The sequence below is a fragment of the Anolis sagrei genome, chromosome 1 (assembly GCF_037176765.1).
Source record: "Anolis sagrei isolate rAnoSag1 chromosome 1, rAnoSag1.mat, whole genome shotgun sequence".
NCBI lineage: Eukaryota > Metazoa > Chordata > Lepidosauria > Squamata > Dactyloidae > Anolis > Anolis sagrei.
Window position 1 is genome coordinate 226,694,724 of NC_090021.1, and position 19,339 is coordinate 226,714,062.

The window sequence follows — 19,339 nt, forward strand, 5'->3', positions numbered from 1 at the left end:
TGTTGCTTTTACCTTCCTTCTGATGCTGAGAGACTGCTGTGACCTGGCTAAAATTACCCAGTGGCTTTTCTTGGCTGACTCTCTAAAGCAGAGTTTCTCAGACGGTGCTCCTCCAAATGTTTTGGACTTCATCTCCTACAATTCCTAACAGCTGGTAACAGTGGTAAGCCAGCTGGGATTTCTGAGAGCTGAAACCTGGAGGAGCACAGTTTGAGAAACACTGCTCTACAGTCACAACTCCTCAAACTACTTACCATGTTGGCTCCCTGTAATAACAGCTTGTCATTTAGTACCCCATCACACCTTTTTAAGCATCTGGTGGATAGTCATGCTGCCCATAACACGACATTGTTAGACTTCCCATTGTAGTACTGCAGGAGTGGAAGCATCGTAGGACACTTCCTTCCTAACATGGGAAGGTCCCCTTGTTGTCCGATTGATCCAGTCCACTTCAGCAATGCTTCTCCTATGTGATGGGGGAAACAGCACCATTCTGAAGTGGCACACAGGGTTACTTTGTCACCCCATATCCCTGCTTTTTCAACATGGAGGCTGGTGAAATTATACCAGGGCAGGGAAAGTCCATGTGATGAGGTTGTAAGGATGATAATACTTCCTGTTTATCTCATCAAAAGATACACACAGTATATCACTACACAGTTTCTTCATGCAAAAAGAAAAAAAAAGTTGACAGCCTCATTGCTTGCCGACTTTCAGCCTCACTCACCCACCTATACAGACAATGTCCATGAAGCCATACATTCCATAGCAGATCTGGAAGAGCAGGTCTTGGCGTTGCCATTTAGCAGAAGGACTGAATGTTGACCAGATGAGCCACGAGATACTCGCAATAAGGAAAAGGGAACCCAAAATAGCTGCTGCTATCTGCACCTTCTCAATGACGGTCAGAGAAATGGCCTGCCACTGCAAGAGAGTGAGGGAAGAATAGACAAGACAAATTAAAAAGAAAGGTAAGGGAAAGATAAAAATGGGCATTAGTTCCATATGCAATGGCATCAGTGGCTACCAATTAATATTCTAAGTATTACACATGGATCTTAGTAATACAACAGAAGATAACAATTTTTGTGGAGCAAAAATGGTGGTGGAAATTTCTAGCCTCTTCCATTTGGACTATAAGCCAGAGGTCGAACAGACCTCAGTGGCCTTCAGACACAAAGGTAGATCCTGAAAGTGACAGAAGAATATTACTCCTTAGCCTCCCAGGAATGAGTACATTGTGTTCTGCTCCCTAGTTTGTTTGTTTTACAGTATGACATTTTAAAAAAAATGACATGATGTGCCCTATCATAGGATAATTACTTAAGTATACTCTTCAGTTTAGATACAATTATGGGCTATCAGCTCTAACTCCCTGTTTCAATGTGGGATCTCTAACTAGAATATTCCCAGGTAGTAGCTGTTCCACCTCTTTTTAAAGTAATCCAGAGAAAGAGACCCCACTACACTCTAGGCAATTGGTTCCTTACTGAACTAATCTCACGGTCACAAAGTTCCTTCTAATGATCAATCAAAACCTGCCTGCCTATATCTTAAAAACATTGTATCATGTTCTTCCCACTGGGAACCAGGAGACAAGACTTAGTTAACCCCTTTTTCAGCCCTTATGGAATCTACATAGTACATTCATCTCATCCCTTAGTCTTCTCTTTACCAAGTCCAACTATGGGCTGAACTGGAATAAAGACAGGGTACGTATAGTCCATCAAAAGTTATTGAACTGCACCTCCCATTGTCTCTAGCTATCAATAATAATAGTGTGGATTGATATTAGTGTGGGTTGCTAAAAATTGCATTAAATAATATCAAGAAAGATAAAAATTGCCTGCCTGAGTTAGTTGGTCTGTTGAACCCATGTCTGGAATTAAAATCTTTGAATGTTTAATGTGTTACTATGTATAAGTGATTTCAGAAGGAAAGAGATCAGACTACGTATGAACTAAAACTGTTCATGATTAGCTTAGGGTTACCACATTTTGAAAAGCAAAAAAGAGGACAAGTTGACCAACTGAGTACTTCATACTACCAATCATGACTGATCCTAAGCAATTTTCTTCCAAATTTGTAACCTCATTCTTCCATTCTAACTGAAAATGGTCCAATGGCATTGAAGATACCCACCCGTTGTCCCAAATCCCGGGTTCGTTTCCATTGTGTCTGCACAATATTTCCAATCAAGACACACAGAGATGACACCAGAGGTTTATGTCTTTGTTGATCAAGGAAGGATGCCAGGAAGAATCCCATATCTGACATCAGTATTTTATAGACATTCAAAATAATAGACATTGTTCTGATTGGTACACATTACAATCCGTCGTCTCATTGTTTTGATGTACATTCATTGTTGTCATGTTTTACACCTAGAGGTTGGTGAATTATGAACAGCAGGAACTTTAATAAAGCTTTGTTGGAGAAAACTTGCATTTATTGCTGCGCTGGTGTCTGTCCCCTTTCCACAGGCAGGGGCTTTCTGGACAGAGAAATGGATGTTAGTTGAGGACAATGGTGACAATAGTCATGGATGGGCTATCTGAGTAATGATCCTTCAGATCACCTTAGATGATTTATTTGGCATCTATTATGTCCCTGAATGATCAGCTGCTGGATTATTGATTATTAGCATTTTTATCTATTGTGCTCAGCCCAGTGGCTTGGCTAATGAGGAAGTTCCTGCAGCTTTTGGTGACCTGAGCCTATTGTATGTTGGTGGGAAGGAGGAAAGGCAGGGGGGCTTCCCAACTGGGATAGGCAGTCCTGTTTCTGAAGTCAGCTGGGCCAGTGGGAGATCATCCACCTGAGCCCCGTTTTCTGGGCTCCCACTTTTATTATCCAGGTTTTGGACAACACATCCACCTGTGGTATGAAGACACTGAGTGTCTTGCATGAAAACCTGAGATGGTTAACACTAGAACAAGTATGATAAGGTTTAGAAAACAAAGGGATTTTGTATTAGCTTGAAGACTTGAGAGAACATAGTTGGTAGCATGGACCATGATGCATGGAGTAGAGAGTTTGGAAAGCTGATCCTGGAGGCGAATAAAAACTAAACTATCTTCATACTCTCAACTGACAGTCTGAATATTCTGCTTTTTAGCTTCCAGTGTTTACAGACGGGACACAGGTGAGCAAGGTTGTTGAATAAATTCGAATGCTGAGAGAATACTTCTTGGTACGTACACATTTTTGGTTGCTAAAGCATCTAGTGCAATTTCACAATTATCTTTAAATGATTTCCCATCGGATTAACTCAGGGGTTTACATCATACTCAACTACTAGTCCCAGCTGGTAAGACCCACTGAATCAATGTGATTTACACCACAAAAGATGCCTATATCTCCTCCCCATCCTTTGTTAGATTTTTTCTTTTCTTTTTGTAGTATGTTTCAAGTTCCTAATACAATCTGACAACATTATTTTTTTATAATTTTCTTTTATTACGTTTTTCCATTCAGGTTTCAAATTTGGTTTCCACATGTAAATGTCTGCCTCCCAAATGAATTATTTTAATATACTGTTGTTTCAGCACTCTGCTTTGATTTTGATTAACAATATCTTCCTATTCTATGCGCTTATTTTTCCTTATCAGTCCTTTCAACTTTGCCTCATTAGCTCTCTCCCATCTTTTATTTAACTCTGAAGGATCTATTTCATTAAAAAGAAATCCCAAAGTAATGGATCAGGATTAAACATATTCTTATGTATATTGATTCCAGATTGTCACAGCAGCCCTTGCTATTAGATTTGAAACATTATTAATTTCCTCTTTCCTGCTTCCTGGCCAAGGCAAATACCCCAGCTGTACCAAACAATCACTATCTTAGTTTGTAACATAATTCTTAAATTTGACATTACAATATTCTTGCAACTGTTTATCATCCTCTGATCATAATCCAATCACATTCCAAGGCACACTCCTTTTTTGTGACTATGATTTAGCAACCTCATTTGGGAAGGAATCCACTAGTCCTTAAAAAGCTCTTCTTGGGAGACGGGCTTTTCAGAAGTACCTTTCTGAGGATGAAGAGAGATGGAAGTGTTTAGTTTAGTACTGGCAGGTTCAAATCCAGGAAGAGCACGGATGAGCTCCCTCTGTCAGCTCCGGCTCCCCATGCAGGGATATGAGGGAAGCCTCCCACAAGGATGGTAAAACGGCAAAACATCCTGGCATCCTCTGGGCAATGTCCTTGCAGACAGACAATTCTCTCACAACAGAAGCAACTTGCAGTTTCTCAAGTCACTCTTGACACACACACACACACACACACACACACACACACACAAAAGAAGGAAATCTAACCTTCCAGATCTTTGACCTTCAGCTGTGGTATAGTTAGCTGATCTCCCAATGTCAGAAAGGGAAAAACCAATGATGATCTCCCAATGTCAGAAAGGGCAAAACCAATGATGGTTCCACCAGATTCAAAACATGTCTCCAGATTTCCAACAGGTTTTGGAACAGGAGGAAAAACATTATGGTGGTACTGGAGTTAGGGTGGTTTAGTTTGGGTTGTTGTGAGTTTTCTGGGCTGTGTGGCCATGTTCCAGAAGCATTCTCTCCTGACGTTTCGCCTGCATCTATGGCAGGCATTCTCAGAAGTTGTGAGGTCTGTTGGGTACTAGGAAAATTGGGTTTATATATCTGTGGAATAATGTCCAGGGTGGGAGAAAGAATTCTTGTCTGTTTGAGGTAGATGTGAATATTTAAATTGGCCACCTTGAATAGCATTTAATGGCCTAGCAAGTTCAAAGTCTGCCTTCTTACTGCCTGGGGGAATCCTTTCTTGGGAGGTGATTACTGGCCCTGATTTTTCTGGTCTGGAATTCCCCTGTTTTCGGGTGTTGTGCTTTATTCACCATTATGATTTTGGAATTTAGTTTCTTTTCATACACCAAGAGCTGTTCATAAGGATGGATCCTTGAACTCAGATTTCTCAACTCTTCAAAGCCAACACTCCAGGTTTTGGGGGCCTTCTGCAACATCACAGCAACCTAACAATGTGCTATCATAATCTCCAAGCTAACGCGGATCAAATGCATGATAAAATGCCCTGGTCAGACACCCTGCTGCTACCAGGCACAGAGAGTTACATCACTGAGCCTTTGTAAGGGCTAACTAGGTCAATTGAGTTACTCATGGGCTTTTCAATTTCACAGTTTTAGCACTAAATTCCACAACAGCCATGAAAACATCTGTGAAATCTTGGGATGTGTTGTCTGAGGAGAGACATTAAAAATTCTTTGCCAGAGAATTCCTCTGGTGCCCCTGACCAAACTACAAATTCCACAGGATACGGCCACAACTGTTAAAATCGAATCATGGTGCTATAATTGTATTGTGTGAAAGGGGCCTGACAAACCAAAGCAGACCAGGTAATTCCATGAATAGAGGTAACTAAATTGGGAGAAGAGAGACCAGGGGGAATTCAGAATCATCAGTACTGGGAGGTGGAACAAAATTCATATGCAAAAGCAAAGAGGGCAGAACAAGGAAGAACCAAAATCTACAGCATGATATGCCCAAACAATGATTTTAAATGATACAAGAAATAAAGAGATGTCTAAATTGGTTTTCCAAGTTATATGAAATAAAGCATTGTCTGTGAATATTAATTTTACCAAGCCTTTGGAATTAAATGTAAAAAAAATAGTAATAATAACAGAGTAAAATAATAAATAACTTTGACATGAGTATAAGCCGAGGGGGCTTTTTCAAAGGGCTGAAAAACTCAGCTTATAAAGAGTATGTATGTGTGTTTGTTTGTGTGTGTGTATACACACACACACAAATATACATACACAGTATATGAGTTTGTGTGTGTATGTGTGCGTGTGTATGAATGAGAGATTTATTTTGGGGGGAGCATGTCACAACCATTTTTAAAAATGAAATTATCAGTCTATCATGCAGATATGCCGTAAGTAGTTTATTAAGGCTGTGTACTGATTAGCTCCATGAAAAGAAAAAATGGGGGGCATGTTTTCTTTCTCTTGTGCTTTTTCTAGTTATTCTGGATAGAAAGTGTCTCTTTAATGAGAGCAATTCAAGTTAAGTGGCCACTTCACAGAAGCTAGGAGCCCTCTAAATGCACTTTTGTCTCCCAGATGAATGTACAAGGCTGTCTGGAAACAAAGGTTACTTGGGATACATAAGATTTCCTGGAAGTCATTTTTAGATCTGAACAAGGAGTATAATTGGAGAGATTTGGCCCCATCATTGTTTTTGAATAGGCAACATAAAGCTTGGTGTCTTTCCAGCTTCATGGGCTTTGCAGCTGGAACTGAAAGCTGGGCATTATTGGACTACCATAATACTCACCTGGCTGGATTTGTCTGCACTTTACATATGGCATCCAGTCCCAATCTGGTTCATTATCTGCTTTGGATTCAAAGCTTTCAATCAAAAACAAGTATCTAGCCTTTGTTTGGCCCAAGAGGTGTGAGTTAAAATTCTGCCCAATATTTCTTCGTAAAACAAACCTGCCAATGCCTTTCAGTGTGTTTAGCCAATGGCTGCAGTTTTGCACACATGACTTTTTGTTTTATAGATTCATAATTGTCGATGTGATCCATCTTCCCAGAATTCACTCAGTTAATTTCATCAAGTGGTGGTGATGTATTGAAGAGTGAAGCTGTTTTACAGAGGTCTTTGCAAATATTGAACAGAAAACAATGGAGTCAATGGAGGGGAAATACAACCAAACAGAGGAAATCTAATATCAAAATGCAATTAGTATCCACAGGGGTTTGGTTCCACCTGCCCCCAACACCAAAATGTGCAGATGCTCAAGTCCCATTCGAAATGGTGTCTTTTATAGCAAAATCAACATTTGCCTTTTGGATTGTGTCTGATGCTCATGCTGATGTTCATGTTGGGAATGGGGATGATGTTCCTGATGGTGGGACTGGGTCTATTGGCAGTGGGAATGAGGGTTTGCTTGGGCCTGAGTTAAGCTCAGACGAGAGGCCCAAGCTGTCTTAGGAAGATTAAACAAGGCCACATTCTTGGGAGAGGCCCTTTGCAGCTTTTCTCAAAACAGCTATCTGAAGATGATTTGTCAGGTGCAGAAGTTAATGAGAGTCAAGATAATGGGAGCATAGATAGAAAGTATTCAGAGGCAAAGACAATCGGTTCGGTTACAGGAAAAGAGAGATAACAAACCCTTATCTGGTGGTAAAGTCAAAAGAAATGCTTTCCTTTCAGTTTTGGTATCTGAAAAAACCATATATTGATTCATGGGTAAGAGTTGCCTCAGTCGGGTCAATGTTGGAATTTCATCACGGTCTTGCTTTCAAGTGCTCTTAGTTTCATGTACCAAGTTTTTGTCAAGCTCCAGATTTCTGTACGGGATTTTTCCTGCTATCTTGCTTCATGGATTCATGTGCCTAGTTTCATGGATTTTATATACCGATGGGTCTTGTTTCCCCTTGAAACTTATGGAATATTGTATGTATTGGAACTTTACTATTTTTGCAATTTTTACTGCTTTGCCTACATATATTCTTCAATAAACTGCTTGCTGAATTTACTAAGCTGGTGTGGTGTTTAAGGTCAACAGACTGTGCCTCTCCCCTGCACTGCTTCTACTACTATCTTAGGGCTGATCCCAAAATATCTGCTTTAAACTGGAATATATGAGTCCGCACTGCCCTGGGATAAACATATAATTTGGTATCAGATCCTGGGATATAGGGGCAGTTTGGAAGGCCCCCTACTGTGGCTCCCTCTTCCTTTGCTTGTTGCCATGCAACACCAGCAGTACCACTGTCTCACCTGCCTGCCTGCCTACCTACCCTCCATTTAAAGCAGCACTGCCTATTTTGTGTAGCTGCTTCTTATTTAGAAGATAGGGGGATGGCCAGTTGAAGTGGGGTGGATGGTAGAGAAAGGAAACCAAGATTGGAAGGTGCATCATGAGTGCAAGAGAGGAAAGAGGGAAGAGATATGTCAAGTGAGTGCCCAGGTGAGAGAGGTTGGTCATCAGTCCCAGGTGAGGTAGGGAAGAGGGAGGGCCTTTCCACACAGTAATATAACCCAGAATATCAAGGCAGATCATCCTCAATAGCTGTTTTGAACTGGATTATCTGAGTCCAGATTGCTAGATAATCCAGTTCAATGTGGATTTTATACAGCTGTGTGGAAGGGGCTGGAGAGATAAAAGCGTGGGATTTTTTTTTCCATCTCAGGAGCAACTTGAGAAACTGCAAGTTGCTTCTGGTGTGAGAGAATTGGCTGTCTGCAAGGATGTTGCCCAGGGTGTAAGGATGTTTTCCAGATGTTTTACCATCTTGTGGGAGGCTTCTCTCATGTCCCTGATTGGGAAGCTGGAGCTGACAGATAGGAGTTCACCCCACTCCCCGGATTCAAAGTGGTGGAGTGCAAGAAACGAATGAAGGAGGCATGTTAAAGATGAGAGATGAGCCCAGGAATAGTGTATTCTCTTAACTTCAATCAAGCACTCAACTAGGGAGCTAACCTAAGCCTCACATGGGGCTAAAATAACCCTTTTTTCCTGCTTTGACACTTGGCATGTCCCACCCACATTCCTCCCAAAGTGTAGGGGAAGCACCAGAAGACGCTTCCTCCACCACCATAGGGAGGAAAGTGTGTTTTGGGTAGCTCCAATGGAGATACCTGCACTTTCCTCCCCTGTCCCCATATGATGGCGAAAGAGCGGTGGGGCAACACATGTTGCCACCCTTTCTACTATCTGATGGGGACAGGGAGAGGGTGCCAACATGCCCTGTCCCATCCCCACCATGTGATGGGGGAAGGAGGGTGCGTGGGGCACCAGGAGCCTTAGCTCTTGCTGGCAACTAGGTCTAATGGTACTGGTCAACACTGCAGATTTGATGTGAACCATGAGAACGTGAACGAACAGTGTGAATTACACTTCACGGCAGGTGGTTCCTCTCATACAGTGGAATACGCTGCCTGGGAGTGTTATGGAGTCTCCTTCTGATTCCTTGGCCCTATTTTTGGTTGTGTTTTCTCTTGTTTGCTATTCTCCATTCTTTCCCCCTTTACTTTAAAGCTAATTGTGATGGCTGTTTATTATGCTGATTGGTTCTTGAGCCGTATAGATGCTGTGCTACTAAGGGAATTGGGGCTGGGGGGAGTTAAAGGGGGATTTAGATTGTTCTGTAACAATGTGTGACACTTGCATTATGTTGCAACCTGCCTATGGTGTTGTAAAGCTGATTAAAAAGCACAATGAAAACTATTAATAGAAAAGAAAAAGAGGCCACTCTTGTTTGATCTAAGAGATTGCATTGGGAGTTAAGGAAGGAATGCTCACATAGGGATATTTGGCTCAAGCTGTGAATTAAGTTATAGATCAAAATTAGTGCCATGGCATGTTTCCAGAAGATTGGGAACCAGTTCTCAAACGATGGTGATATGTAATCTCTGACACATCCCTACGGGGGAGCCAGCATGATATATAGTATATAGAGTACCTAGGCCTGCCCTACTATTAAAGTAAAGGTAAAGGTTTTCTCCTGACATTAAGTCCAGTCATGTCTGACTCTGAGGGGTTGTGCTCATCTCCATTTCTAAGCCAAAGAGCCGGCGTTGTCCGTAGATACCTCCAGGGTTATGTGGCCAGCATGACTACATGGAGCACCGTTACCTTCCCATTGAAGCGACACCTATTGATCTATTCACATTTGCATGCTTTCAAACTGCTAGGTTGAAAGAAGCTGGGGATAACAGCGGAAGCTCATGCCGCTCCCCGGATTCGAACCTGTGACCTTTCGGTCAACAAGTTTAGCAGCTCAGCAGTTTAACCCACTGCGCTACCGGGGGTTCTGATTTGCCCTACTATTAGGGAAAGCATTTTAAACCTGGCTCCTATATGAATGTAAAGTGAGTGCCAAAGAAATTCCTTTGACGACAGTGTCATACAATAACTCACTGAACCTTTAAAGAGTGTTTTCCACCTCTTACACATGTCCCATGGTTACTTGTTAAAGTAAGATGACATGAGTTTCAATTCAGATGACAAACTCCTGTCAACTAAACAGCTCGTGTTTAACCTTAAGATGTGTGTTCTTGCCAAAATTCAGAGGGAAATGTGTCTATTTTCACAGTTCTATCAATTTCAAAAATTATGATAAACATTCCTACAAAGATAGACATTCCTACTTTTGATAAATTTGCTTAAGAGTCCAATTGCATTCTTGTGAAAACTGCATTCCCATGGTATTTCAATTGCTTCACATCATTCCAATATTTTAATATTTTACTTATATATGAGAGTGGGGTCCATATAGAGAACCATCTTCTGTAGTATAGCATGGCTAATAAATACTGATGCTACTAAGGGATGCTTTACACTGAAAAATCCTCCTTACCACATGAAGAGACTCTCTTAATAGACCTGGGTGTCATTTTCTGTTCTTTTGGCTCAAGAGCTTTCCAAAATCAGTGGGGAGGAAGGGAATTAAGTAGTCAAGAGAGTTACCAGTGCCTCCTTCTCTGGGCATTTTCTAAAAGAAATCTGGATAACTATCTGCTGAGGATGTTTTAGGATTGATCTATTGTGCCATATAATCCAGTATCTGATCCCAGATTATCTTCTTTGAACTGGACTATCTGAGTCTACACAGTTAGATAACCTAGGATATACAGATAATCTGGGATCAGATACTGGATTATATCGCAGTGTAGAAGAGGCCTTAGCTGGAGATTGTACTTAAAGTCCCAATTCTATTATTCTACAAAAATACACAATAGAGGAAACATATGTCCAAATAAATCTAGTGCCTTGACCTTAAATTTCAAAAAATATCTTTAAAGTTGAGTCACTGATACATTTTAAGAAAGTACCATACAGAATGAGCCAGCTCCACTTTTAATAGGAAGCTTGATTTTGGAGGTGGAAAAAGAGATGGCAACATAAATTTGTTTCTGTGCCTAATGATGGCCATGCATGAATCATCTTTTACATAGTTTTCCAAAGAATGAAGCAAATAGCAAATACAAACAATACAAACAGTGGAAAGCTACGCATACATACAACAACAAAATAGAGAGCAGAAGTGCAGGGAAAGCATTAAAAATAACCCCAATCAAATTGAAGACTTTGAAATAATCTCTAGTACCTTTACCTGGAGGGGGTTCTTTGTGCTTATGGCAATGACGTGATACTTGTAATAACACAGCTCACAGCTCCAGCATCCCCTCTCGCTGATCCATTTGATCAGGCAAGGTTGGTGTGTGCATTTCACTGACCCATCGCACCGACATGGACTCAGTAACTCACCCTGAGGGGAAAGACAGAGAGAGGGGGGAATCAAAAGCTCATTCTTTCTTGCTCCACCTGAAAGGAGTCAAGAGCATAGTCTGCTTTGCAAGATCATGACGATGGCATTATTCTCCTTTCCAGGGGCAAAAACAGATAACATTTGCATACTTCATAGAGCCCCACTTTGGTACTTTCCACATAGGTCCTCTAATCTTCAGAAGCACTGTCATCAATAATAGTTGAAAGCTATAAGGCAGTGGTACCCAACCTTTTTTTGACCAGGGACCACTTGACCAGTAACCACTTGATCAGGGATCACTTTGACCAGGAAGCACTCTCCAACATTAGTATCAAAAGGGTGACAAATCCGTTTTTGGCCAGCTTTAGATTTGGTTTGGTTATTTGGGGTGTGATTCAGAAAATTGCATTGGATAGACCACGTCAGCTCTAGTTTCTGATACAGAACATATGCCATCCAGTAGTCGCCACCTGCTCACCCACAGAAAACTATATTTAATAATCTAGAGCTGATATGTCATGAATGATTTTTCAATAACTTTAAAGCATAGGTCCTTTTTATGGCAATTTCCAATGTGAGAGGGTATAACAGAACTTTTACAGAATTTTTACACAGAGAATGACATTGGACATACAGACATACAGATTCTATGCAACTACATTGGATTCACAATTACATTGGTTAACAAACAAACAAAGGGGAATTATATTTTCACTCAACATTTACACACATGTACATGCATTCATCCTCATGCACTCAAATACTATTATATCATTTTCTCCCTCCATTGAGAAGCACCTGCTAGGCCAGATCCTACTTTCCTACAGCCTGCCAACGCACAGTTCCAAAACTTCCATAACGGCAAAACTTCAAAATGCCGAAATGCCAAAACTTCTTTTTCTAAGAACAATGCCAAGTACCAGATCTCTGTTTTCCTTACAGCAGAATCTGACTCCTTGCACAAAATCTAAGACTCCAAAAGCACACTTCTTCCTCTTCACTTGAGAAAAAAGCCCCAAAGTGTCCAGAATCATGCTTTTCCATAGCATATCTGACACTCTCCGAATATACAATCTCTCTCCTTCCCACAGAGCAGAGCATGGTGGGTGAACCAGACTGCTCAGGTCTGTCACACTTTGAGCATTATTAGATTGAGTCTTTTATAGGAATATTCTGCTGATGTAGTCCCAAAGTTGTCAATGAATTATAGACTTCTTCCATCCTGGCTCCATCTCAGTTTCCTGGCCAGATGTTGATTCTTCTTGATTGGTGTTGATCTTATGTTGACTTCCTTCTTAACAATGTAAACATTTCTATTATCACTGTCCCAGTTCTTATCAGAGTTTACTTTTCAGTTCTTATTAGCAACTTTTAATTACAGTCCATAAAGCAGGTAGTTAGTCATTGCAGGCCTTGGTCTTTTAGAATTGGTGTCTCCAAAATTATTAACTCCATCCATACATCCTTCCATTCATTCCCACACATATATTAAATCCACATTGATCAAATCTGCAATGATATTTTTGTGACAGATATGATAGTAGTAATCTTTTGTGGGTAGTCAACCTCTTCCCTCCCTTCCCTTGCCATCCCTGTTGCCTCTGCATTATAAGAGGGTTTCACGAGACCAGTTGCTCTCATGGCCATGTGGTTTCGAGGCAACGGTGTAGTAAGGATAAGGCTGTGGATCATATTTCCATTCTTGCTGATCACTGGTAACCCACAGACCACAGGTTGGGAACCACTGCTATAAGGACTGATGAATATTAAACCCCTGCTTCCCTTGTAGTTGAGGAACGATAATAATGCCATACCCTCCAAAAATTCACACATGAAAACTGGGGCATATGTGTGCTCAACATGGCAAAAGGTTTTAATAAGGGAGAACAGACAACTTTGGAAAACCTGCAACAGTTTACTTTGGCCTAAATCTAGGAAGGGCAAGATTCTTCCCCAGCCTATCATCTTTGAAATCATATCATAGCAGTTGAGGTAAGCTGAAGACAAAGAAGCAAATGGCAGGAAGAAAGAGACACTGAGACATTTTAAAAGCAGCTGAAAAAGTGGGATAATAGAGAATTTAGAGGACTGTCCCTACCAAATCAGAATTGTTCGAGGATATGTAATGTTTGATACGTGTTGGCCAAAGCCACAGAAAGCCATGTAATTGGCACAAAGGGGGACTATTTGTGGCCTTCCAGACATATTTGAATGACAATTCCCAATAGTTGTGGTCAACATGGCATAATGGGTTTGCAGTTCAACAAAATCTGACCACATGTTGCTCATCCCTGGGGCAGAAGAACAATTCGAGTTGTATTTGTACAATAGGACTATGGGTTTGTCTACATTGACTCAATAGGGCTAACTGCAATCATTATGCTAATTAATTTTGAATCCTTAGAGCAATAAATGCACCTGGTTAAGTAATTTTCCAGGCTCTAGTCAACATTGTCATTTTTCCATGGTTTCTAATATGGTGACTTGGAATCAGGCAAACCAGAAATCCTGCCAGAGCGGCTTGGCATTCAAGTTAGAAATGCCATTAATATTCATTGCATTGTTATAAAATACAAACTGGTTTATAATGAAAAATGGTAGGTTCTGCCCTTCTCCCTCATGCAAATTCAAGAGGTTCTGTCATCTAGCAATCGATATGTAGCAATCTACCCAGCAAAAGAGCCTGGAAATAAAGAGAGCTTGGTTATACTTGTCTCAGTGCCTTGCACACCAGACAGATGGATTTGGCAATCCTGATGCCACTACAGAGTGTAATTATGGGATGGGGTGGAAGGCGGGGGAACATTTGAAGTGAAGAAAGTGGTTTGAAAAAAATGCTACTAGCTAGTTGCTTTCTCTTTTCGAAGGCTGCTGGAAGCCATGCTGCACACAGACAACACTTGTTTCTGATTTCATTGATTTAAAACACTAATCCATGGGCATGAAAAAGTATCGAGCTTGAATGTTTCCTTAAGCAAAGCCTCTGTGAACTAAGGTTAGATGCAGCTTTCATGAAGGGTATGAAGGACAAATCAGTAGGGCAGTTCATGACCACTAAAGGAATCCAGTGCAGCAATACTGAAATATTGCTTGCCTACACTTTCCTAAACAAATTAGGATAGAAGGGATCTTCCATGATGAGGCATGAAAAGAAGAATGAGAAGTAATTACTTCATGATGGCCAACAAATTTTCATAACCCTTTAAATAAACTTCGCTGCTCTCCAGTATAATAATAATAATAATCATCATCATCATCATCTTTATTTCTATCCCGCTACCATCTCCCCGATAGGGACTCGGTGCAGCTTACATGGGGCCAAGCCCAGACAACATAATACAGCAATAAAATCAAATCATATACATCAGACAACAACAACATTATCAAAATGACATTAAAATAATATTAAAATAATAATAGTAATAATAGAATAAAAATAAAATAAAATACCAATAGACACAATCACGATAGAAATGACAATGACAGTGGGCGGGCCACATATTCCGAATAAAAACAATTAACAGACTATGGTGAGATAAAATAGGAGCAGGAAGTTTAAATGGAATTCATAAAACACACAGAGTTATGGGGCAGAACATCCTATTTGGAGGGCATGAACTCCATTAGCCAAAAACGCTGAGAGGGTATTAAAAATCATACTGAGCACCTACTCACCAAAGGCGCTTTGGATAGGGCTGCCAGAACTGCAAAGTCAACGCCTAGTTCCACTACCAACGGATTTGACATTGGGGTATTTCTTGATGAAAGTGATTCCCAGCTTTTTTTTAAAGTTGTGACCCCAAATTATAGAGACAAAATGACCCCCGACACCGATATATTAAAAATAGGGTTTTTAATAGAGTACATGAAAACACATTGAAAATATATTGTCGAAGGCTTTCATGGCTGGAATTACTAGGTTCTTGTGGGTTTTTTCGGGCTATAGAGCCATGTTCTAGAGGCATTTCTCCTGACATTTTGCCTGCATCTATGGCAAGCATCCTCAGAGGTTGTGAGGTCTGTTGGAAGTAGGAAAAATGGGTTTATATATCTGTGGAATGGCTGGGGTGGGGCAAGGAGCTCTTCCCTGCTGCAGTTAGGTGTGAATGTTTAGCTGATCACCTTCATTAGCATTTGAAGGCCTGCCTGAGCCTGGGAAAATCTGTTGCTGGGAGGTGTTAATCTGTGCCTGGTTTTTTCCTCTCTGTTGTTTAGCTGTTATAATTTTAGAGTTTTTTTAATACTGGTAGCCAGATTTTGTTCATTTTCATAGTCTCTTCCTTTCTGTTGAAATTGTCCACATGCTTGTGGATTTCAATGGCTTCTCTGTGTAGTCTGACATGGTGGACAAGAGGGATCCTCTCACCTCTGCAGGAGTCTACCGTATACCATGCAGCTGTGGACAAGTCTACATAGGGACCACCAAACGCAGCGCCCAGACACGCATCAAGGAGCATGAAAGGCACTGCAGACTACTTCAACCAGAGAAGTCAGCCATAGCAGAGCACCTGATGAACCAGCCTGGACACAGCATTTTATTTGAGAACACAGAAATGCTGGACCACACCAACAACCACCATGTCAGACTACACAGAGAAGCCATTGAAATCCACAAGCATGTGGACAATTTAATCTGATTCTTGTTTTGGTTTTCAACTGAAGAAATGTTGACAATCCATTCTCACAGAGACATGTAGAAACAAAGGGGAGTTGAAATTGAATCACAAGTGATGGGGAAATTTAGTAGACGTGATTTTTTGTTTTCCCATTTTTAAATTTTCATAGCTCACCATTGCCCGATAACCCCCACCCCCCCAAAAACCCCTTTGTGACCCCATCTGGGGTCGTGATTCATGGGTTGGGAACAATTGTTCCAGAGGAACAAATGCCACAATGCAGGGTTGGATCTAGGTCACAGGACATCATATTGTTCAGCATGCAGTGAACAGTGAGCGAGAACCCTGCTATCTCCCATTCCCAGGCTATAGGTTGCAGGAAGTTGCTGTACAGCCACATCAGGCAGGCCACATGATGCCATTTCTGATTTAGGGCTTTGAAAGTAACAATTGGTTTATAACAAAAATAGACCAATTTCATGATTGGCATATAAGCAAAACAACTCTACCAGAGCCCCAAGTAATGGCATGCTCAGAAACTGGGATCTGATAAACATGATGCACATATGGAAGTGGAGCACAATGTCGTTCATATGTGTCTACTGAACCATATAGGTGCGCAAGTAACAACAAGCTGGCTGTTTTCCCAGGGTTTCTTGCAATACTCAGTGAAGGGCAGTAAAAAAGGGTATAGATCATTCAGGTAAATCAGCGGTCCTATTTTATCTTATTTGATGTTCTGCTTCATTGCAAGTAGCTTACGATAATATTCCCAATAAAATTCAACAAACAGTCAAGGTACCACCATCCATTTTAACACCATAGACACTCAGTCATTTTAAAGAGCTAGTCACGGGTGTTTGTGTGTCTAATGCCTAAGTGAAGTATGGATTCTCCTTGCCAGAATTATTGGGTGTCTGGCACTGACTCTTCCTTTCCTGCAGCGCCTTTCTTCTCCCCAGAGCCACTCTTCTCTGGGTATTTCTCACTATATTTTAATTCCTTTGCTGACACTGCCTGAGCTGTGGTGCTTTCGTCTTTCTGATACTGTACTATTCTACTGAATTTAATAGATAAAAAGTTATATAAGGCCTAGTAAATGGGAATTGAGGGACTTTCACAGTCTGTATATAGCCACTAAACTAGGGACTATGTAATGATCATGAATATCAATTAGACAATTCCAACCCTTTACAAAAGCAATATCCCCTCCCTGCATCCATTGGTTCATCTGTACAACCAACAATCATAGTCTTACACATCTTCCATCTAATATGTTTACCTCCAAACCACACATGGCTCATGCATCTCTTTTCCTATTTTAAATCACAATGTAATTTTTTAAAAACAATATGGCTGACATCCTGTTTAGTATTTTGTAGGTTGTTTGGGATCCACATTAATAGACAGTAGTTGTTAAATACACTACTGTGCATACATATACAGTAGAGTCTTGCTTATCCAACATAAACGGGCCAGCAGAAAGCTGGGTAAGCAAAATGTTGGATAATAAGGAGAGATTAAGGAGAAACCTATTAAATGTCAAATTACATTATGATTTTACAAATTAAGCACCAAAACATCATGTTTTACAACAAATTGACAGAAAAAACAGTTCAATACATGGTAACATTATGTAGTAATTACTGTATTTACGAATTTAGCACCAAAACATTGCAATGTATTGAAACAGCTGTGGATCCTGGCAGGAGGCAGACTGTGTTGGATAATGCAGAACGTTGGATGAGACTCTACTGTACCATGTGTGTGTGTGTATATATATACATACTAGCCTTTGGCACATGAAGGCGTGACTGCAAAATGGCTTTCAAGAAGACAAAATCCTACGCTTCGTAGAAAAGATTTTCTATTGCTTTGAGCTAGGAAAGACATGAAATGCACGATTCCAGTGCACTCAGAATGAGTAGCTCCATATCAAATTTATCAAAAGTGAAAAGCATTGATATGGAAGATGATCACCAGGCATTTTCTGTATTAAAATTTAATGACACGGGATTTAGCAGCATTACTCAGCTGCTGACAAAGCCCGGTAACTATGTATTAGTGTCACCACTGAAGCTATTTAGCGTTAGTGGCTATCTTTCCTAGAGATTCCTAAAGAGGTGTTCTCTTAGACAAAAAAGTAAAGTTTTTTAAAATTTGCAATTTCCGCACTTTTGCAGGGCCCTGTGCCCCTAACCTCAGGGAATGTGGAGGGCTCTGTCTATAGAGCATAGAAAACTCTATCCTTACACAAAGGGAAATGGCCTTGTGGTAGGATAGAGTGGATTAGACAAAAATAGTGTTTCCATCACTGCCTCCTGCTGAATCTGTTCATCACTCTGCTAGCTATGGGACAGGCCCTGAGTGTATATTCCTGACTCCTTAGTTTAGGTCCTCTGATCTGTAAAGCATCTTTTCCAAAAGAGAGTGGTTCCATTATCTTGCTCGTTTTTATCAGTGTGCACAAAAAAGTCTATATTTTACAAATTACTTGGAGCCAAATAGGCTTTAGTGACTCACTGAACTTTGCTGGGAAATGCTGGAAGTGGGTGATTTCAGAGAAAAATATAGTTAGGGGAAGAACATTTGCATTCAGTCTACTGCAACTGTGAAAAGCCCAATTTGTTTTTGTTCTCAGTTTAAAAAAAACATGTTATGAAAAATGTGTAGTTCTGCATAAATGAAGGAATAAACTAGAGGAGGCACTTGCTGTTTCTTCAGATCAGCTGAAGCCCATGTCCTTCTAATGATATAGCTGTAATTGGCATTACTGGCTTAAATGACACTGTACAAGTAGCACTTGCTTGTGAGACATGACAAGCGTGATTTCAACCTGATGCAGCTGTCACTTTTATCACATGCTCATAATATAAATAAGCAACAAATTTGAACTTCACTGGCAAGATAAGAACATTGCTTTCTCATCATATGGCTTTTCCAGAGGGGTTCCCTTGCGTCGGATAGAACTGAAATATCAGCCCTACAGTATCCTCCCAGATGAGATACGCAGCTGCAATGAGTCCTGAAACTGAGCAGAAAACAAAGAGACAACAAACAACAACTTTGGCCATAGGATCCACCAAGCCCCAAGACTGTTTTCTGTCCAACCTATTAACAACACTGGTCAGGGTAGATAAAGTTCATTTCAAGCAGCAGTATTTTACTCAGGTAAAGAAAAGTGTGCAAGAGCAATACCTAATGCATGAGTGGTAATTCTTATCTGATGTCTATGTGACCAGCACAGAATGTATCCAAAGATGGTTTGTTGCTTAAGAGAATGTTGTCAGGGTCTGGTACTGTTGCCATAGTAGCATATAATATTGAGGTTTCAGCATTTCTAGTATAGCACAAGTGGCAGAGCTCAGCAAAATGATACAGGCTATGGGTGGGAAGACAACTATTGTCAAAATGTAGTTAATCAGGCCAATTT

General features: G+C 40.6%; 1 protein-coding gene across 2 annotated transcripts in view; it reads right to left on the reverse strand.

Annotated features, from left to right (window-relative positions):
• The window catches only part of MARCHF4 (membrane associated ring-CH-type finger 4), a 137,612-nt gene that overhangs the window by 14,920 nt on the left and 103,353 nt on the right, over window positions 1-19,339 (reverse strand). The window contains exons 2-3 of one of the 2 annotated variants that reach the window (XM_060773915.2): window positions 11,135-11,290; window positions 732-924 (exon numbers count right to left, since the gene is read on the reverse strand). In XM_060773915.2, the coding sequence (XP_060629898.2) occupies window positions 732-924; window positions 11,135-11,290 (349 nt within the window). Of the gene's footprint in view, window positions 1-731; window positions 925-11,128; window positions 11,291-19,339 lie in introns of both variants that reach the window. The other variant, XM_060773909.2, reaches the window with a different exon arrangement.